Source organism: Sprattus sprattus (assembly GCF_963457725.1).
Source record: "Sprattus sprattus genome assembly, chromosome: 3".
NCBI classification, from domain to species: Eukaryota; Metazoa; Chordata; class Actinopteri; order Clupeiformes; family Clupeidae; genus Sprattus; species Sprattus sprattus.
Window position 1 is genome coordinate 39,959,488 of NC_137922.1, and position 20,619 is coordinate 39,980,106.

At 48.4% G+C, this 20,619-nt stretch overlaps 1 protein-coding gene across 1 annotated transcript in view; it reads right to left on the reverse strand.

Annotated features, from left to right (window-relative positions):
* Positions 1-731: 731 nt before the first annotated feature.
* trrap (transformation/transcription domain-associated protein) overlaps positions 732-20,619 on the reverse strand; it is a gene marked incomplete at its 3' end in the record, with an annotated part of 97,301 nt that continues 77,413 nt past the window's right edge. The window contains 10 exon segments of the mRNA XM_080834265.1: positions 732-1,016; positions 3,527-3,721; positions 6,258-6,461; positions 6,920-7,104; positions 9,077-9,294; positions 9,984-10,209; positions 15,545-15,635; positions 15,637-15,822; positions 16,550-16,749; positions 17,282-17,372. Of these exon segments, the coding sequence (XP_080690391.1) occupies positions 732-1,016; positions 3,527-3,721; positions 6,258-6,461; positions 6,920-7,104; positions 9,077-9,294; positions 9,984-10,209; positions 15,545-15,635; positions 15,637-15,822; positions 16,550-16,749; positions 17,282-17,372 (1,881 nt within the window).

The window sequence follows — 20,619 nt, forward strand, 5'->3', positions numbered from 1 at the left end:
CGATGTCCAAATCATTCCTGAAATAAACGTAGACTAACTCCACCACAGCTTCGTTATCAAACACCAACAGCTTAGAATTCTGCTTCTCCTCTGTCTTGATGTCTAGAGGTGGGGGGCAAAGGCCCACAGGACTAGGAGACATGTGCTCCTTTCATTCACATCAAAAAGGGAAAACCCCCCTGGCCATCTTCACTGACAGAAAAAGCAACAGCTTTATGATCACGTTGAAGTATGCTTTGCTGGTATTGTCACTGACAATTTCATTTCTTTCTTTCTTTTCTCTTTTCTTTAAATACTGGCCCTCCAACAAACAAACCAAACAACACTGCAGCTCCAGAACTCTAGCTTTTGCAATCTTTTTTTTTTCAATCGTTTTATTTTCCTTCTCTCGTAGCTGTGATTGAATGGCAAGATTGTGAAAAGGGGACCAACTGCAAATGAGCCAGCCTTACCAAACAAACTCAACAAACACATGCTGACTGAACATGAGATGATCATGTCCGTGGGCACGCATCCAGTCTTTCCACCATCTGTCAGCACAGAGGCTCAATCCATATTTGAAGGGGAACAAAAATCAGTCTCACTTTAAGAGCTGTGTTGCATTCACACTGCCAGCTTAGACCTCTGGGCAAGGACCCTTGGGGGGGGGGGGAGGCGGGGGGGGGGGGGGTGCACTCGGAGAGTGTGCCAGGCTTGGAGGCCGTGACCAACCCCCTCTACCCAGTTGGAGCTCAGAGCCAGGGGTGCCAGGCCGGGTCCATACGGCAGAGGTTGTCCAGGCTGTTGGCGGCAGCCACCAGCGTGTTGACCTTGCTCTCGCCGCCCTCAAACTGGGCCAGGTTGTGCAGACGGGTCATGATGGCCGTCACGGCCTTCTGCACCAGGGACACCAGCTGCTGGCTGTCCATGTTCTCAGGCTGGCCGGCGGGGGACAGCGGCAGGGACGTGTCCTCCTGCGTCTTCTTGTGCCACGCGATGATCTCGTCCCGCAGGACTGCCTTCAGGATGCCGTCCACCTGACGTAGGGAGAGGGGAGAGAACCATTAGCTCAAGGTGGCCTTTTAACCAAGTTGGCTAGTGCTGTCAAACGATTAATCGAATTTTTGTCATAGTTAACTCAAAATTAATCGCGATTTATCGCAAATTTATTAATCGCAAATTTGTATCTATTCTAAATGTCCCTTCAATCATTTTTTTTAAAATGCTCTTATCAACATGGAAAAGTGGATTGGCTTGCTTTATGCAATGTTTTATTTTATTGAAAAACAACATTGCCAAACAGGGCGGTACAAAATACAATTATAAAATGCACATTTCAGATAAACAAGGACTATAGTGCAGTTAAACCATGGCTTAATATTTTCTTTTTTTCAAGTTTGCTGTGAACATAGAAGTCAGGCCTCTTATTTCAAAAACAATGAACCGTAACAGTTAGGTTACCAATAAAAGGTAAGCCTACTTCTTCTGGGTTTTCAGCCAGCTGCCTGTTGACATTTTCAGACAACAGTGAAGCTCGCTTTTTTTGCACAACACAACTTTTAAAGGTAAACTTTCTATTCAGAAGCTTTTTATCATCTATTTCGCCGTATCGCGCTCACCATTCCCTCAAACGTAACGTTAGCCTACTACACAGTTTGGGAGAGCAAAAAACGTTTTTTTTTTTTTTTTTTTTTTTTACAACGCGTTAATTGCGCGATAAAAAAATGTACGGCATTAAAATGGGCTTGCGTTATCGCCGTTAATAACGCGTTAAACTGACAGCCCTTAAGTTGGCATTAACAAACTGAGGACAACATATAGTAAAGTTACATTATACCAAGTAATATTAAACCAAATGAAACCCAGTTGTTCACATATTTCTAAACAACAACAACAGTTTATTTACTTGTTGCCATAGGACTATTGAATACAGACACACATTTTCATACAGTCACATGCAGTCAGTTGCACTGCTTTTATCTCGAAACTGTACTACACTGTACTGGAAGACCATTGTTTGTGGAAATGACTGAGGACCCACTGTGGCAGTTCCTTCACCCCACACTCAGAGATGCGTCTACACTTGTGCTCGGTTCTCTGGGGTGCATGTCTGACCTCAAGAGGGCCTGCTAGGTGTTTAGCATGTCACTTCCTGTCCTTTCCTCCAGCGAGCTTGCAGCAAGCAGCACTGACTGCATTACCATCCCTCTGATCGTTTACAAAGCATTCCGATTAAGCTGCGTCAAACGAGATGACTGGCTCAACTCGACCAGGGTGGTTACTAGAAGCGCTCAGAGCACTTTTTAACGGACGGAGAAGTGCGGCCGTGGAGCTTAGGATCTCTCCATCCCTGCGCTCTCTCTTCCTCGCACCGCGGTCTTCCTCTTCCTTGGCCTGCCATGGCGGACTCTATTTCGGCCCTCCTAAAGAGAGGGAGTTATTCATAGGACCACCCGCTGCCCTGTTATTACGTGACCGCTCCGGAGCGCTGCAGACCCCACTTATACAATCCTCCCACGAGGGGGGCAGGGTGGGGAACTTTCTTCTTCCTCCTCCTCCTCCTCCTCCTCCTCCTCCTTCTGATCCTTCATTCTTTCATTCCTTCCTCTAGTCTATACAGTTCCTCTATTCCTCCAGTCTACACTGTTGTTTTCCATCTCCATCTCTCCCAGCTCACTGCACTGTTGTTTCTGTTGTGCGTAAGTCAGAGCAGTAAACCCTTGTGAGCCTCTCCATGGCTGCATCACTTTTAATAAAAAACAGCATAAATAACCATAGGAGAGAGGAATTAATTATGCATTTGCTAAATTAAATCAAAGATTTCTTTCCTTTTTTTTTACCACTTTCTCTCCCTTGCCACAGCCTGAATCTTCTTTTAAATCGAGAAACAAAAACAGAAGTCGGTGTCTTATTTAATCAAGCAGAGGCGTTGGGATAGGAGATTCTGCACACCCTGTGGATTGGCGGCCGAAAACTCTGACACATGTCACAAGCAATCATGTACCCAGATGACACACGCACACTGATACCGAAATAATTACATTCAGAAGTGAGGCAGCTCCCATTACCCAGCAGGCAGCAGGGCTTATAGTTTATAGTTCAATCATTTAGAGGTTGGTGGATTTGATCTCGTGGACCTAGATCATGATGAACTAAATATACAACTATACGTACGTTGTATAACAATACTCTTATTTAGAATGCACAGTAGATGGTGGTTACTGCAGCAACTGACAGGATAAACAAACCGCGTATTCCATATCAAGTCATCTCAGCTTTCTTAACACCCCGTGTGATTCTGCTGTTCAATTATTCCACAACCACTCGCTCAGTTGCCCCACGCCCTTGAGCAGCCATTTACATAGCAAGACACAGGATAACTGTAATAACTTGGGTTATCGGAGAAGGATGTGGGTGACTACTAATCTATGAGAATTTTGACCCTCCGTGTCCTAAACAAACATACATATGGTGTGATATATAGCATACAGACGTGGCTAATGTGCACTCCCTGATGCGTCATGTGTAACAGGCTCCATTGACCCACCTTGAAGTTGGGCTGGGCGAAGCAGCGGGCCACCGCAATCATGGAGGCGGTGAGGGGGCCCGACACACCAATGCTGGTGAGGAACTCCGAGATGTTGGGCGTCAGGCGGAAGGGCACAGGCCGGTTGGCATCTAGGTCGCCCGTGGCGTCGTTGATGTCGAAGCGGAAGTAGGACACGTTGAGCTTGCCCGTGTCCTGTCATTGGAGAGGAGAGAGAGCGAGAGAGAGGAGAGAGACATTAGTATATCATAAAGTACGAAAACAACAAGGATGAATGCTTGATGGACGCAAGGTGGTTTTCTCGGCTTATTGCCGGAACGGAAAATAGAAAGCTGACACAGTCTCCTGGGCCCTGCTGATGCTGTTGCTCTAATCCCCCATCGAGTGTGTTCTCATTTGCACTTGTCGCTACACAAATTAAGCTGGAGCTGCTCATTAGCCACCAATGGATATGAATATCAGCCCACCATCGCCTTTGCATTGAATTAAATTAAAAAGATCGAAGAGAAAAATGCAAAGACGAAGCTTTGGCTTAATGTTAATTAGCCAATTTCCTTGTATTTGTTTTTTTCCTCGCTCCCCGATGCTACTACGCTTCAATGTCATTCACACTGGTCGCTCAAACCACCTAAATAAATTCAGTCCCCTTTGTGTGTTTTTCAAAGCTCTGTGAGTTAAGGCATACAGCACTCGTGTCCGATCTGGGGGGTTGGAGGGGTGTGATCTGCCCTCATCGACTTTGCTTTGCTAAGCTCTTCAATAAGGCTGGCCCTTAGGGATATGCTTCCCTTGGATATAAAAAAAATAAATAAAATGGAGGAGAAAAAAAAGCCTCCTTAGATCGGCAACAAGCTTCCTTCGCTGCTAGTGTCAAACCATCAACACACACATAATCCTTCGCTCCCCTTGTGATGCCCCTGCGAAGGCTCATCGGGGTCCGTGCTTTAAGCCTACATCCCCTGTACTAACGCGATACAGCGGGGGGGAGCAGAGGGCTGGGGGTGGGGGTGGAGAGGAGAGAATTTCACCGATAAGGAGTTTATTTGGAGAAGGTGAGCTGACTGACGGCTTTATGGCGACGGTTTAATTCAATTATTTTTTTTCATCTGCTTTTATCCCCCAAATCGTGACCTTCTGTAGCAAGCAGGGGTACGAGCGGGATCCAGGCCCTCTAGAAGTTGCTGATAGAGAGTCGAGTGGGTGTGTTGGCCATGGCCGTGGTGCTCCTGTAGAGTCCTCTGGCTCTGTGATGCAGTAAACACACACACACGCACAGATATGCAGGAGCCAGAGTGACTGTGTTTCTGATGTGGCCCTTCTAAGGCTCCTCTCCTCCCCACTGTTGTGGTGTGTGGTTGGTGTGTGTGTGTGTATGGATTTGTGTGTCTCTCTTGTACACATGCATATCAATACATAGTAAAGGAAAGGACTTTGTGCAAGAGAGAGAAAGAGCGAGACACTGAACATATGTGTGAGATTGTGTGGGTATATCTGTGTGCATGAGTGAGGGAGACAGAGAGGGGTTGGAAAAAGTCGAAGTGTGTGCGTGTGTGTCAGAGAGAGAGAGAGAGACACAGCAAGCACATCAGCACAGCCCTCTCCTCCCCTGGCGCTGTAATCTCCCTGTGCCTAATGAGATCTGCCGAGTGGAACAGGCAGAAAGGGGGCTTAATGCGCTCGCTTAGCTGCCCACTCTAATGCCTGTCAGCAATGGCAGATTAGGATCACAGGATGGGGTGTCTGTTGGACACAATCATTTTAATAAAGACTTCCAAACGCACTCGCTTGCTCGTCCCTCTCCCCTCCCCACCCCTCCAACCGCATAGTGCCGGAGATGAAGAGTCACAGTCCCCAGGATTAAACCATCCGCACCGGGGTCCCCTTTTTAATCAAATCGGCCCTGGCGGCTGGCGAGTGACAAAATCATATGGCTTTCGTAAACACGGACTGTTCCCCTACTACACAACCGTTTTGACAGGCCAGCCACGAGCATGGCACTGTGTTTTTACAAAAATAACTCTCGCCGGGGTCAGAGGCTGAACGGGCTGGGGCTGTGGATCTTTCAGAAGGATGCACTGCAAAATGTGGGGGTAGGCCAGGGTCGATTTGGCATTCTGTGCGGAGTCAATTGAAATTCAATTGGGTTAATTGAAAACGACATCAATGACTTTGCCGCCTTCTTAAAAAACAGGCACTATCCTCTCAGCTGAATGAACCTGGCCCTTCAAAGTGACACAACAGAGGCTGATAAATGTGAGTTTAATTTAAATTCCAAGACAGAGAGACAGAGACAGACAGACAGACAGAGATAGAAAGAGAATTTAAAGTGAGAATGTGAGAAGAGAGAAACACCAGAGTTGAACTGTGTGAGTACGAGAGAAAGTGAGTGTGCTGACAGAGAAAGAGAGCGGATTTGGAGCGAGGGAATGTGCCATGGGCTGGAGGGGAGGGGTAACAGGGTGAGAGTGACGGTGTGACATCGTGTGTGGAGGAGGAGGAGAAAAGTGAGAGAACGAAGGAGGTGAAAGTCACACACACACGCTTACTGTGTACACACTGTGAGACACACACACACAAGCTTACTGTATACACACTGCGTAGGCACACTCACACACACACACACACACACACTGCATACACACTGTTTCAGACAGACAGACACGCATACAGAAGCTGACTATATACACATTGCAAAAGACAGCAGTGAGCCGGAGAGGGAGTGTGCTGTTACCTGGGCTATCTGTAGCATCTCCGGGTTGAGGCGGTTGAGGTGCAGCATGAACTCGGCCAGGCCGATGAGCGCCAGCTGGATGGTGAACATCTTGCGGAACGTCCAGTAGTCAGTGGCGTTGGGGAACGTGTGCAGGGCCCACTCCTTCAGCATGCTCCGTGGTACCATGTTCCCCTGCACCTCCTTCAGGATGTCCCTCAGCACCTACACACACACACACACACACACACACACACACACACACACACACACACACACACACACACACACACACACACACACACACACACACACACACACACACACACACACACACACACACACACACACACACACACACACACACACACACACACACACACACACACACACACACACACACACACACAGGTCAGGTTAGTCAACAAAAATAACAACTATAATAAAATAATATTTAGAATTAAAAAAAATCACATTGGTTATTTATGATTAATTATAAACCATGTACTAAAAATGTTATAATTAGTTAATTGTTGATATTAGCATCTTCTTTAAATATTACTTATCAGAATAAAAATACTCGAAAGAACTGAATAATCAACACTAACTTACAATTAATTGATATCACCATAATGACACGACTATGCGATGTGTTAAATGAGTAAATGAGTTCTTCTACTGACCTGGTGGCTGGCCTGCGTTCCCCGGGCCTGTACAGTGGCTAGGCGGTCGTAGTAGCGGGAGATGGGGTTGTCATGCTCGATGCCTTTCTTGGCACAGCGCTGCTTATAGATCTCCACCAGGGACAGTGACGAGGGGTTGTCCTCAACCAGGCGCATCTGGGGCGACACCGCAACCACCCGTGGCACTGCGGGGGACAGGGGGAGGGAGAACAGAATGGACAACGTCAGTTTAAGGCGTCTGGCTCAATGCTGAGAGTGTACAGAACTGTATTTTGTTTGGAGTTTTTGACAATCTGCTTTCTTATCCCTTTTCAGCATAAAAAGGTGTTCCGTTAAAACATGCTGAAGGACGATGAATTGTGCCAAATATGTGTGCACTGAGCATTCAAAACAAGTGCTTTCAACAACATACAGTAAATGCTTAGGTATTAGGGCCTTTAATATAATGCAGGAATGGGAGGCTGCCTTTACAACAGTACACATCAATAACACACAACTCTGAGAAGAATCGCCGTCATGGCACGTCAATCACGGCCTTGGAGGTCTGCTCTACACTTATTCAGACGCATTCCGAAATTAATGAACTAGACATTTTTGCTCGGATTCGCTCCTGGTTTAGGGCAGTTAAAATCAAACGTGGGAGGAAGCATTCCTGCAACACAGGATCTCAGAAAGTGTTTGAACAAGTGCAGTGACAGCCTGTACAAGACTTTCATTTCAAAAGATTGAGCCGAGCCAAGGCTATCGGAACTCGCACAGCCGAACATAAATATATTTAAACAGGGCACTCTGAACGCGGAAATAGTCGCACTGCAAACAGCCGGCAGGCTGCCAATCCTCTACATCAGGAAGGCTGGGGGGGGAAAGGAAATATGTCGAAGTACATATCATTACGCCCGCGACAGAGAACTCATTAAAAGCGAGTCAACATGAACCTGTCCTACCCAATCATCATTCGTCTGGAGGCCAACCTCTTCCGCGACTGTGGTCTTGGATTAGACCCGAGCACCTTTAATTTCCTCTGGGCTGCGCCTCATTGATCGATGTTCCCCCTAGCCAACAACGCAGCTGACATTTTCAGATTATAAGTCGGAATCTATCGGGGAGGATGGAATGGACTTGATGGTGGTGCCGATTTTTTGTTTTGCCTTAGACATCGACGTGTGTTCAAAGCATATATGATTGACTCTCGCATCGGCCTGTTCAGTCTACAGTGATTAGTAGCGAATGATTGGTGTGGGTCAAGGGCTCCTTATGCAAACACAACCTGAACGAAGGAAATTACAGCTGGAGCTCCTGATTTAAACCAAAAGGCCTTGGATGATGATGCTGCGATAGTGACCAATAGGAGACGAGCACCAGAAGTCAATCCACCAATCAGGATTGGGTGAGGTGAGGTGAGCCCCTCTGATGAGCACTGTACCGGGATCTCATCAGGCTCTAGCAATACCTCTTAAGCCTGCTTCGGACCTTTGCCCTGATACAGTTTTGCCGCTGATAAGTCAATCACGGCAAGACAATTGAGATTTCATCTCAGCCGGATGGCCTGCCCGGTTCCCGTGGCGCTTTTAGAAAATCCGTCTCGCTCTTTTGTGGCACGATGAGGCAGCGGTATCAATGGCCTATATTCCACGTCTTTGCTGCCGTACTGGCAGGGCCATTGAAGCTGCCTCTTTCACCCCAATTTCACGGCACTCTCCTCACTCGTCTCCTCCCGTTTCCCAATCCTTGTCAGGACACTACCAGCATGCATAGATGAACCCTGCTTTTTTAATATTTGGTGCAGCCAGAGAGTATAACGAGTTAAGGTTTTGAAACCCACTGTATGAACTCGCCCCCTCTGCTACCACAGCGCAGACCTCAAAGAAGACAGAATTTGCAGGAAGAAAGACGTGCAATGATTGTCTTCATATTGGGATGAGTGATGACTCGTATCTTTCCCAGACACCTTAAGCCCAAACCCGTGTCTGAAGTTAACCTGGCTCCATCTGAATCTATTGCAGCTCGAGAAACACTAGCTGAGTAATAACCAGAGCCTTGGGGGGAAAAAACACATCATTTCTTTGTCTGGAGGTGTCTGAGAGAAACAAACATCTTCTCTCTTTTTTTTTTTTAAAACAGAGCAGTATCTTTTTTGGTTGAAACTTGGAAGACTACCTGTGAAGAAGAGATGCCTCTTGGTGGTCTCCTTCCTCTTCTCCAGGCAGGGGTTGAGGAGGCGCAGCAGCTGCAGCACGCGCTCCTCGCGCCGCGACTCCGTCAGGCAGGCGTCGTTCATCACCAGGTACGGGTAGATCTTGCCGTTGTGACCGCGGATGTAGAGGCGCCGCGCTGCCGTGTTGTGCTTCTGCACGATCTCCACCCTGGGCATGAACCTGGGACGGAACGGAAGAAGATGAATAAACGCATTTTAGACACACAGTTGGAGCATTGAGTATTCATTCATTCATTCATTCTCTCAGACATTCCCTTTCATGCTCCTCCACACAGAAAAGATCAGGAAGAATTGTAGCAGGTATTATAGTAGCTGCAAATGCACAGATGGACTTAAAAAACTAAATTAACTTGAAATAATTTAGCTGTTCCCACAGCACAAGAGCACTTTCAAGAAATGTGTGAATGTGGTTGCTGTCATGGCTTTGGGCTAGTGTAGGGCTTATTTTAGAGTAAACTACACTTAGAAATAGAAATCACCATTTTTAAATTAAGTGCAACCAACCAGCCAGGGAGGAGCATATTTTTAAAAATAAAATGCACTTTGCAGCAACGAAGAGGTAGACTTTATCTGTATGTTTGGCATTTAGAAAACCCTTTAAAACCCTCCACTCCATATTCAGCAGCGAGAAGCTGATTAACATCACGCCAGGTACAGGAAACCACAACTGCTGGTAGTATGCTTTGCATAAACATACAGATTTAATACGAGCCATGTGTGTTTTTCACAAAAGGTTGGCTAGTACAGGAGGACACTAGAGGTCTTTGAGTGTGTGTGTGTGTGTGTGTGTGTGTGTGTGTGTGTGTGTGTGTGTGTGTGTGTGTGTGTGTGTGTGCGCGCATGCGTTACCTGGCGATCTTGATGTAGTAGTGCGTGGGCTTGGGCATCAGGAACTCGCCGGGGATCTCAACCTCGGCCGTCTGGGCGGAGAAGTTGCTGAGGAAGCGGCACTTTTCCTCGATGAGGAAGAACTTGGGAAGCTGCTTGGTCTTGGCCTCCAGGATCTTGATCCACTTTTTCAGCTTGGAGATGAGATTGTGCAGCTTCATGGAGCCTGGCACACTGAAGTCAAAGTCTGGGGGGAGGAAGAGAGAATCAGTGTCAGGTGAAGAACAGCAAGGTGAAGGAGAACAGGGTGTGGTGGTGTGACAATGTGCGGATGTTTGTGTGGATGAGAGAGATACTGTTCCTGTGTGTAAGAGTGGGGTGCGTAGAAAAAAACTAGAACTGAGTGTGTGTGTGTGTGTGTGTGAGAGCGAGAGAGAGTGTGAGAGTGTGTGTGTCTAGTGGGCGGTGGGTTATCTAGGCAAACAGGAAGTCATCCCATCATCGTCTTATCGGCAGAAATTCCACTGCCATACAGCGGATGGGGTTAAAAGGCTGCCCTCTTCTCAAACGCTTCATCATTAATTGATGACGATTAGATCCGTTGCCGCCATCAATAATTAAGTGTGCTGTCAGCGGAGGATTATGAATATTAGAGCTCCTCAGGTAACGAGCGGAAGGCTCGAAGGGTGGAGGAACTTCGGATAAAAGTGGATGTCTTTGCAGGACCCTCGCTGGTTTCCCCCACTTCTCGCAGTGCCTTTCCACCTCCCTCTTTCTTTCTTTTCCTCCCTCTCTCACTCGCTCACTTTCTTTCACTCGGAGTCTGACCCCATCTCAGTGGCCCTCGCTAGGGAGCTGAAGTCCTGGAGCGAAGAGCAGCCAAAACAAAAACTCCTGTTCTGTGACCTGTGACTCCAGGGCACTTAAGTCTCGCCCTCTCTTCCTCTCCCTCACTTCCACACTCTCTCCCTCAGTTTCTCTCAATACTCAGATAGTGAAGGTGGCAGAGTGCTAAAAATACCACCCCCCCCTCCCCCTCCCACACACACACACACACACACACTGACTCCTCCCCCCACATATCCATCCACCCTGTGAGGAGATTCTCCAATGAGTTCCCTATTTTAGTCAGAGTAATGGCTGAATGCTCACAGAACAACCTTCTGCGCTCCTACCACAGGTCTCCACTGACTGCAACAACCCCCCAACCCCCCAACCACAGCTACCTGCCCCCACCCCCACTACCCTCCAAAACCCGGCAAGGGCTGCCAACTCAGCATGAAGGCTTCATAATCCTCTGAAAGGCCATCTTTGAAAGTCTGCCTATTGTTTTTTTTCGCTTTCCAAATCATGTTGTTTTGCGAGCGCCACAGATCTTAATGAACATTGGAAAGCCAAATCCGCCATGCAGGGGATCGAGAAGCGGTGAATTAAAAGGGGGAAAAAGCAGAAAAGAATGAAGGAAGAAAAGTGAAATAATAATTCCACTTCACAAGCAGTTTTAGCGGGGAGGGACTGCTTCTCAGAACAATGATGCAGGAAACATGAATGGCCGTAATTGGATTTGAATGCTTTCGCCAGCCAAATTATGTGTGGTGGTGTGACAATGTGCGGATGTTTGTGTGGATGAGAGAGATACTGTTCCTGTGTGTAAGAGTGGGGTGCGTAGAAAAAAACTAGAACTGAGTGTGCGTGTGTGTCTGCATGAATAAACTGATATGATTTGTCAGGGTACTGCTCATCTGTGAGCATTGCAGAGTGGAGCACGTCTCTGTGTGTCTGTGGTGGAATGAGTCATGTGGCAGTGTAGAATGCATAGGTGCACTGGCACATGTATAAGTAGCATAAGAATGTGTGCCATAAATGTATGCCTTGTGCACATATATGTTGAGCATACTGTATGTAGAAGTGTGTGTGTTTGCTGCCTGTTCTGGTGGCTCTCCCATGGGCGCACTCTTCCTAAGCAGGCAACAGCTGGCCGGTGCCAGGCGGGCAACGTGGGGGTTTAGGGCACTCTCTCTTGCAATGCCTCACTGCTCAGGGACAGCTGGCACCAACACATCTGCTTCCTCTTTCTCACACACACACACACACACACACACACACACACACACACACACACACACACACACACACACACACACACACACACACACACACACACACACACACACACACACACACACACACACACACACACACACACACACTCTTTGAGGCAAAGCACCCACATGCTTGAGCTCTACCACTGAATTTAACATGGAGTACTGATGGGAGACTGAAGAAGAGAAATTAGAGACAACAGCTTGGAAGGAGAAATTACAAGAGAAAATTAAGACCGAGAGGAAAAAGAGAGAGGGAGAGAGACAAGGAGAGAAACAGAGAGAGAGAGGGGTCTGGAAGTGAAGTGCAGAGAGAGAATTAAAGAGAGAATGCCAGAGAGACAGAGAAAGGTGGAGGTGGACAGAAGGTTCCGGACTGGCGGAGGAAGGACGCATGCCAGACTCCAGGTGGGTGTGCCGGCGGGCGTCCTCTCTGTTCAGTTCAGATCCAGATGGAGCAGGTCGCCACACGGACCACAGCTCTATGAAATGTGCTCCATCAAAGCTTTCTGATTTAAATATGAAATAATTTAATATTCTAGTTAGAGAGCTTTGATGGTGCATACTGCTTGTGACCGTTCAAACTGAACATCAGGCAAACTTCTGGGGCTTTAAAATGACAAGTCCGCTGTGGAACCCTTCCAAAGGTTTAAATGTGTTATGGGAACTGATTGTACACATCACTCTCACACAAAGACACGTTAGGCATAAACTCATAAAGCTGGGTGCAAAATTACCCAGTCGCAACCACATTGACAAAAAAAAAAACACTTTCTTTTTTTAAGACACAGAGGGGGTCATACCAAGGGAGAGCAGAAGAAAAAAAAGAAAGAATGAGAGAGAGGCAGAGAAAAACAGAGAGAGAGGGAGGGAGGAAAATAGAAGGGCTGCTCTATAGAGGAACAACAATGCTGTAAAACTTCCCTACAGTCAGACGAGAGGCGTTTTCAGACATATACTGTAACCCTGAATTTATCTAGACATTACCATGAGGAGCTCTATGTGAGAAAAGTCTGATCAGTTAAACCAGACATTACACAGGCTTAACCCTGCCAGCTCCTGACTAAAAAGTCCATGTTAAGTCCGATTGAGCCCATTTGTTAACAAGGCCACACACTGTCCAGAGAATTCACAGCGAGAGAGTTAGCCCCTTGCCATCACTCATACATTGCAGAAACAAATGTGATGTATTTCACAACCACCTAGCTACAAAGCGATAACTAGCTAGCTAAACGAAACAGCAACACTCTTACAAATTTGAATGTAATGCAACGCAATTCAAGAGAAACGTAGTCCTGTTTGTTAGCTAAATAGCTAGTTGTTCATTTGGTCACAATTGCAAACTTGCTACTGGTAGGCAGCAAAGTTTTTTAAGTCTTTGTAGGTAGCTTACAAAGCAGCTTGCTTTCCCCAAGCTAACTTATACCTAGCCTACTTGTTTAGTTTTGTAACCCAGTACCCATAAGCCAAGGACGCCCAAAAGCGAGCAACGGCAAGTAAACAAAACAGAGTACTTCCGGTAGGCGAGCGCTCATGTGACATGTTTGTATGCTACATGTGTGAAAGGGCAACTAGGGACAACATCTGGATCGGATTCTTCATATGAGAAAACGGCTTCAGTGTGTTGTCGTCATCAGCGTCTTCTTTTCTCCGTCTCCTCCCTCTACTCTCTCTCTCGTTCACTTCTTCTTGGCCTTCTCTCTCTGTTGTCTGTCGTTCTCTCAGTGTGCTGCTCAGCCCTCAGCCATTAAATTAAATCACATGGTTCAGGGCTCCAATTATTCCCCCGAAAACGCACGGGGGAGGGAGAGGGTGGTAGGGTGAGGAAGGGGAGCAACAGAGAACATGGAGCGCCGGCTGCCGCAGGGGTCGGCATGTGTGGACACGCCAACACACACACACACGCCAACACACACAGACACACAACACACACACACACACAACTGCAGAGTGTTAAAACACTAACATGCACACACACATGCAAACCAGAAGGGTGCCAATTTCGACAAGTTCATGCAGACATAACTGCACTGCAGTCTCACACACACAGGCAAACCAGAATGGGGCCATTTTGACAGTTCACACACACATACAGATACGACTGAACTGCCATCACACACACACACACACGATTGAACTGCCATCGCACACACACACACACACACACACACGATTGAACTGCCATCGCACACACACACTGTCGAACTGCCATCACACACACACACGCACGCAGACACGACTAAACTGTCATCACACACACACACACACACACACACACACACACACACACACACTATCCTCTGCTAGCCCACAAGCTGAGACGTCCAGCTGGCAGCTGCCGATGCTGCGGAGTCAGGAGGCCTGGAGAGCCGGCGGCTCCCTCCGTTGCCTGGGGCGTCTGCAGTGGGAGACCGCTGGCCCTGCAGCACCACTGGCCTGCACTCTGGGCCCAAAAACCACCTTCCTCTTCCGGGGAACATCCGCAGAGGAGACATGCCTCCCAAAACAAGTCCGCCATGGGCCCCAAAACCGCTGCGCTCAAATTACAGGGCATCAAAGAAACACATAAACAAAAAGCCAGCCTCGCAATGAAAGCAGACACTGACATGAGGAGAGAAAGGGAGAAAGAGAAATGACAGAGTGAGCGAGACAGACAGACAGTCAGACAGAGGAGAGAGAGAGAGAGAGAGAGAGAGAGAGAGAGAGAGAGACAGACAGAGAGAGAGAGAGAGAGAGAGAGACAGAGAGAGAGACAGAGAGATGAGTGGCCTGTTATTGACAAAAATGATGAGACCCGTGGTGAGCAGACAACAAAAAGACAGAGGTAGTATTGAGCAGAGGAAAAACTTGAGGGAGCCAGAGTAAGATGATAGAGGAGAGACGAAGAGGAAGAGGAAGCTGGAGCAGAGAGCTGCAGCTCCAGACTCCAGCAGCACCGCTGACCTCAATGACCCACAAGGAGCACACAGACTGCACAGCATCAACACAGAACTGTCAGCGACTGAGCTGTATGATGACATAGTTAGGAGTGAGTGAGTGAGTGAGTGAGTGAGTGAGTGAGTGAGTGAGTGAGTGAGTGAGTGAGTGAGTGAGTGAGTGAGTGAGTGAGTGAGTGAGTGAGTGAGTGAGTGAGTGAGTGAGTGAGTGAGTGAGTGAGTGAGTGAGTGAGTGAGTGAGTGAGTGAGTGAGTGAGTGAGTGAGTGAGTGAGTGAGTGAGTGAGTGAGTGAGTGAGTGAGTGAGTGAGTGAGTGAGTGAGTGAGTGAGTGAGTGAGTGAGTGAGTGAGTGAGAGAGAGAGAGAGAGACAAAGACAGATCTGGACAGTAGATGGACAGTGTGTGTGTGGGGGAGAGACGGACGGACAGACTATAACTGCATAGGCGGACAGACAGACAGACTATAACTGCATATTTACACAAATTAAGCTCATTTGGAGTTGCATTGACTACCAGACCAGACAAACCCAGGCTGCTCCACTGACCTGTAGTGAACTGGCCCTTCATCTTCTGGAAGACAGGGTCCTGGGCGGTGGCCTGGGCACGGCGTGCCAGCGACTCAGAGGCGGCGCTGGAGAGAGGCGGCGCTGGAGAACATGGTGGACACGTTGGAGACGTTCTCCAGGCCCACGCCGAAGGTGCTCACCAGCTTCTTGACGAAGTTGAGCGTGTGCGGCGTGATCTTGGCGTCCGACACGGCGCCGCTTTTTTCGAACGCCACCGAGTGGCACTTGGCCAGGCCCTGCTGTAGCTGCCGCAAGACCTGAGTGACGGAGAGAGAGAGAGAGAAAGGGGGGGGGGGAGAGAGAGAGAGAGAGAAAGGGGGTTGTCTTTTCATAATGAGCACTTAACACAAAAAGCCCTTCACTTATCAGAAAGCCATGGGCAGAGCCATTTAACTATGGGGCAAAGGGAACAGAACCGCCCCCGGTACGCTTAAGACACCACACCTGCTGATAGGCAAAGGGTAAAAGTGCCACCTGTTGCAAATAACAACTGTTTCCATGGGGACTCAGCATCTCCATTTAGCCATTAATGTGACGTTACCATGCTTGCCCATGTAGGGAACACAAATGCATAAAGCTTTTCACATAGACTGCTGTTCCTTTATGAGCAGCACCCTGTTTGTCCAGGGGTTCCATTTTTTATGCTCCCAAAAGACACTGCATGAATCGAACCAAAATAAGCGAATGATGTTCCTTCAATTCTGGCCCTTAAAGCCTCCAAACACAGTACAGTTACATTCTCTCCCCCTGTTAAGCTGCTGTTAACCATCTTTCGTGTGTGTGTGTGTGTGTGTGTGTGTGTGTGTGTGTGTGTACATAAGTGGGCCCCCTTGCTTGTTGTTTGTGTGCTAGCGTGAGTGTGCTAGCGTGAGTTTGGGGAGTTTGTGATGCACTTGCCTTTGTAATGTGTGTCTGTCTGTATGCTGGTGTGCATGCGCATATGTGTGTGTGTGTGTGTGTGTGAGTGTTCCGGCGCCCCCTCACCTCCTCGTGCCAGTTCTCCCTGAACCACACCATCTGGTCGACGATGCCCTCGAGCGAGGAGAGGAGGGTGGGGTGCAGCTCGCGCTGCATGTGCATGATGCGGCTGCAGCGCCACATGGGTGCGGTGGCGCGGATGGGCCCCGGGTCCGACGCCAAGTGGCTCTGAGTGCCCACCGAGCTGGGCTGCTGCTGTCCCGAGTCTGAGGGGGGGGGGGGGGGGGGATAGTAAGCGAGCAAGAGAGGGAGACACACAGAGTGAGAGATTAAGAAAGAGAAATAGAGAGAAATAGAGAGAGAGAGAGAGAGAGAGAGAGAGAGAGAGAGAGAGAGAGAGAGAGAGAGAGAGAGAGAGAGAGAGAGAGAGAAAGAAAGAGGGAGAGGTGACATTGTGAAGGGAGGGCAGGATAAAAAGAATGGTCAGTGAAGCACAGATAAGAAAATGGCCAAGAATGAAGATTTAATCTCTCAACGCCCTACTTGACATGCTGCTAATTTTAAATAATAATCTTCCTCAATCTGCCCGAGAAGTGCCAAATCTCTGGACACAGCAGGTTCACCAAAGACATGACACACAGATGCAGACTGTCGTGGGAGACCAGTCTCTTCACACACACCACTGCTGCGGTAGAATACACTGCCATGATTATGCCCGTCTACATTTAACAGAAGCCTCGGGGCAAGAGGTCAACTGTGGGTGGGTGGGGGGGGGGGGGGGTTTTGGGCATCACTCACCACTCTTGTAGCGTTCCCTCTGCTCGATCTTCAGTGTCAAGTAGAGCGTGCGGATGGGGAAGTAGACTGCTTGAGGATACACACGGCCCACCTGCACACACACACACAGAGTTAGACATTCTGTACAGATAATCCCCAAAGAACTTAGAGAAAGGAAAAGACAGAGGGTTTAAAAAAAGAGAGAGAAGGGGGGGGGGGGGGGAGTAGCCCAGAGTGTGATGGTGAAAAAAAAAAGAAAGAATAAAAGAAAAAGGTAAGGAAGAGGATGATGACGGGATGAAGTGGGATAAATATTTAAAGAGAGGGTGAAAGAGGGAGAGAGGTGGCAAGTTTTGTAGGAACACAAGCAATCCAAAAAAGGAAGAAAGAAGGAAAAAGCCATTCAAAAAAGCATCATGTGTGAAGACTGTGGTAAGGCAGGCCTTTGAGAGCATAAGCTGGGGAGAACACACAGCCAAACATCAAGGGCAGATTTGAGCTGTGGCAGAGGATGACAGGCTCAGAGAAGTTGTGTGTGTGTGTGTGTGTGTGTGTGTGAGGCAGAAGGGGGCTTTTTTGCCAAGGCAATATGCGGCGTCCTTCAGCAGATTCACAACCATAAAGGACGGAGATGTTGCAGCTTTAGTTCACTACAGTGTGTGTGTGTGTGTGTGTGTGTGTGTGTGTGTGTGTGTGTGTGCTCGCTCATTTATCACAGTAAAGGATGGATGTGCCTCTGCCAATTTAGCCGAGACCAGAGCAAGGCGGCGCTGAAGTCTTAACCTGTGGTTGCATCATAAAAAATGATCTGAAAATGATATAACTGCCCTGTTAAAAATGTTCACGGAGAGGCCTAAGGCCAGGACTGGACCAGGAGTCTGTGTGTGTGTGAGTGTGTGTGTGTGTGTGGCCTTTAGAGAAGGCTCTTTGTTCTCCAGCAAGTCACAAGCTCTGGACACATTTGGAGTTTAGGTCAGGCCCTGATTGCAACACCTAAACAGCCTCCGCGGGACCCAAGTAATTTTCTCGTGATGAGATTGTGCCCTCTAAATACCAGTCTGTATGTGTGTGTGTGTGTGTGTGTGTGTGTGTGTGTGAGAGAGAGAATGAGTGTGAAGGTATAGGTGTGTGTTTGTAGCAGAGTGGTTGTTTAAGGGTGTGTGTATGGCTGATTGCTCAAGAGAAAGGAAGGAATGTGTGGAGCTTACTGAAGGAGACAAATGTGTGTGTGTGTGTTTGTAACTTAGAAGACTGGTGTGTGTGTTTATGAGATGGAGGTGGCTGGGGCTGCTTGTGTGAGGATGATAAAGAGACAAACTGGTGGGAGGCAGCTCGAGAGCACTGATGACGGAAATCTTCTTCAATCTGCCCCTCCACACACACACACACACACACACACACGCATGCACGCACTGCAGGGCCATTAGACGGACATCTGATAGGTACGAGGAGTCTGCACTGATAGCGGCTTGGTGAGGATTCGTCGCCTGTGGGTTTAAAGAGACACCTCAAACCTGCAGTCACTTACCTACACACTACTCTCTCTGTCACACACACACGCACACACGCACGCACGCACACGCACACGCACACGCACACGCACACCTAAGAAAAGCCTCACGGGTGCCACACTTTAAAAGCCTGCTTAAGCAGCACATTAACTATGAAAGAGGAGAAAAGGTGGCAGAGGAAGGACAGAGCGGGTTGGGAGGGGGAGATGAAGGCAGCCATTTATTATATGTGGGGGTGTGCCAGTGTGTGCGAGTCTGCATGCTTCTGTGTGTGTGTGTGCGTGTGTGTGTGTGTGTATGTGTCTGTGAGTGAGAGTATGTGTGTGCACTGGTGAAAGATAAAAAGGTGTCAGGTGTTGCTCTCTTCCACTTTTGTTGGTTGGAAGTCGCTGGCCTAAGCGCCTAGTGTGCTTTGCCTTCATCAATATTTCACCCTCCTCTCCCCACCCCCCTCAATACGTGCCCTCTACACCCCCCACCCAACCTCCCCCCCACCACCACTGAACCGAAACAGAGCCTCAATAATTAATTGGCCAAGATAAAGGCTCCCGGGGTGTCTAAGCTTCTCTCTTTAGAGGAGGTGCCGGGGCAGAGGGAGGAGGGCGGGGAGGAGAGGGGGGTGCAGGGGAGAACCTTTTTCCCCCTCAATCAGCATCAGTTAATGATGAGGTCTCCACTGATCAGAATGAGAGATTGCACACGAGAGACGGGAAGAGGGAAAGGAGGGAGAGAGAGAAAGAGCAAGAGACCAAACAGACTGGATGGAGAGAAGAAAAGAGGAGGAGAGTGGTCCTTCAGTAGAGCGGTCTTGACAAGTCAATTCATTAAGGCACACAGGGAGCCGAACACTTCCACACGGCCTAATGCCCTAGGGAGTGGGAGGAGGGAGGGAGTACGGAGAAGAGTGAGGGGTACCCTCCTCTACTTCACAACACTTTAAGATGAAAGGCTGTGGATCAACTGGAGAGTGTGCTTCAGCACCACCTGTGCACAGAGGTCGGGTTCGGTGGGGTCTGGACCGGTCTGCATGTTAAACACGCCATCTGGACCCTTAGAACTCCCCCGTAGCTCTTCAGGTGCGTGTGTAATCATCAAACACACACCTCTCTCGCTCCCTCTAACTCTCTCTCCATCTTGCTCTTTTACTCACTCCATCATCTGTCATAAGGCTCTTGTTACCCTCCCCCTCCATCACCATCACGGCTCCCTTCTTACTCTTTCCACCTCTCCTCCTCCCTCAAAAAACCCCTCATTTCATCATCTCTTTGCCTCTCTCTTTCACTCTGAACGCTTCTCTCTCTCTCGCCAGTCGTCTCTCTTTCTCCACCATCATTCTCCTGCTCGCTTCGTTACAGGCTCTTAGCTGGGAGCGAGGCCTCGGGAAGAGCTGTGAAGCTCTTTGAAGTCCTCCAGCTGGAAATGGCTCGGAAATAATATCCCCATCACGCCGGGCCAGCGCTGCACCGTGGCATACCGGTCCCAGCTTTAATTTGGCGCTCCGCTGCCGCGATTCCCGTGCACTTGACGCAATAATAACGCTTTACATAAATGATTTCATGAAGAAGAAAAAAAACTAAACTAGGGGCTCAATGGGGATAGCAGACAGTGTAAAAAATAATTAAAGAAAGACGCATGTGATAAATTGAATTTGCTGAAGAGCGTCCTCTTTAGAATTAGAGGTTTTGTTGGGGGTTGGGGAGAAGACACACACACACACACACACACACACACACCGGGAGGACACACACATACACGCACACACCATGGAAAAGGGGTCTAATTACAAATGCACTCAATGTAAATACTACTACAGCAATTACCAAGCTCGAAAGCTGTAGATGCTTAAAC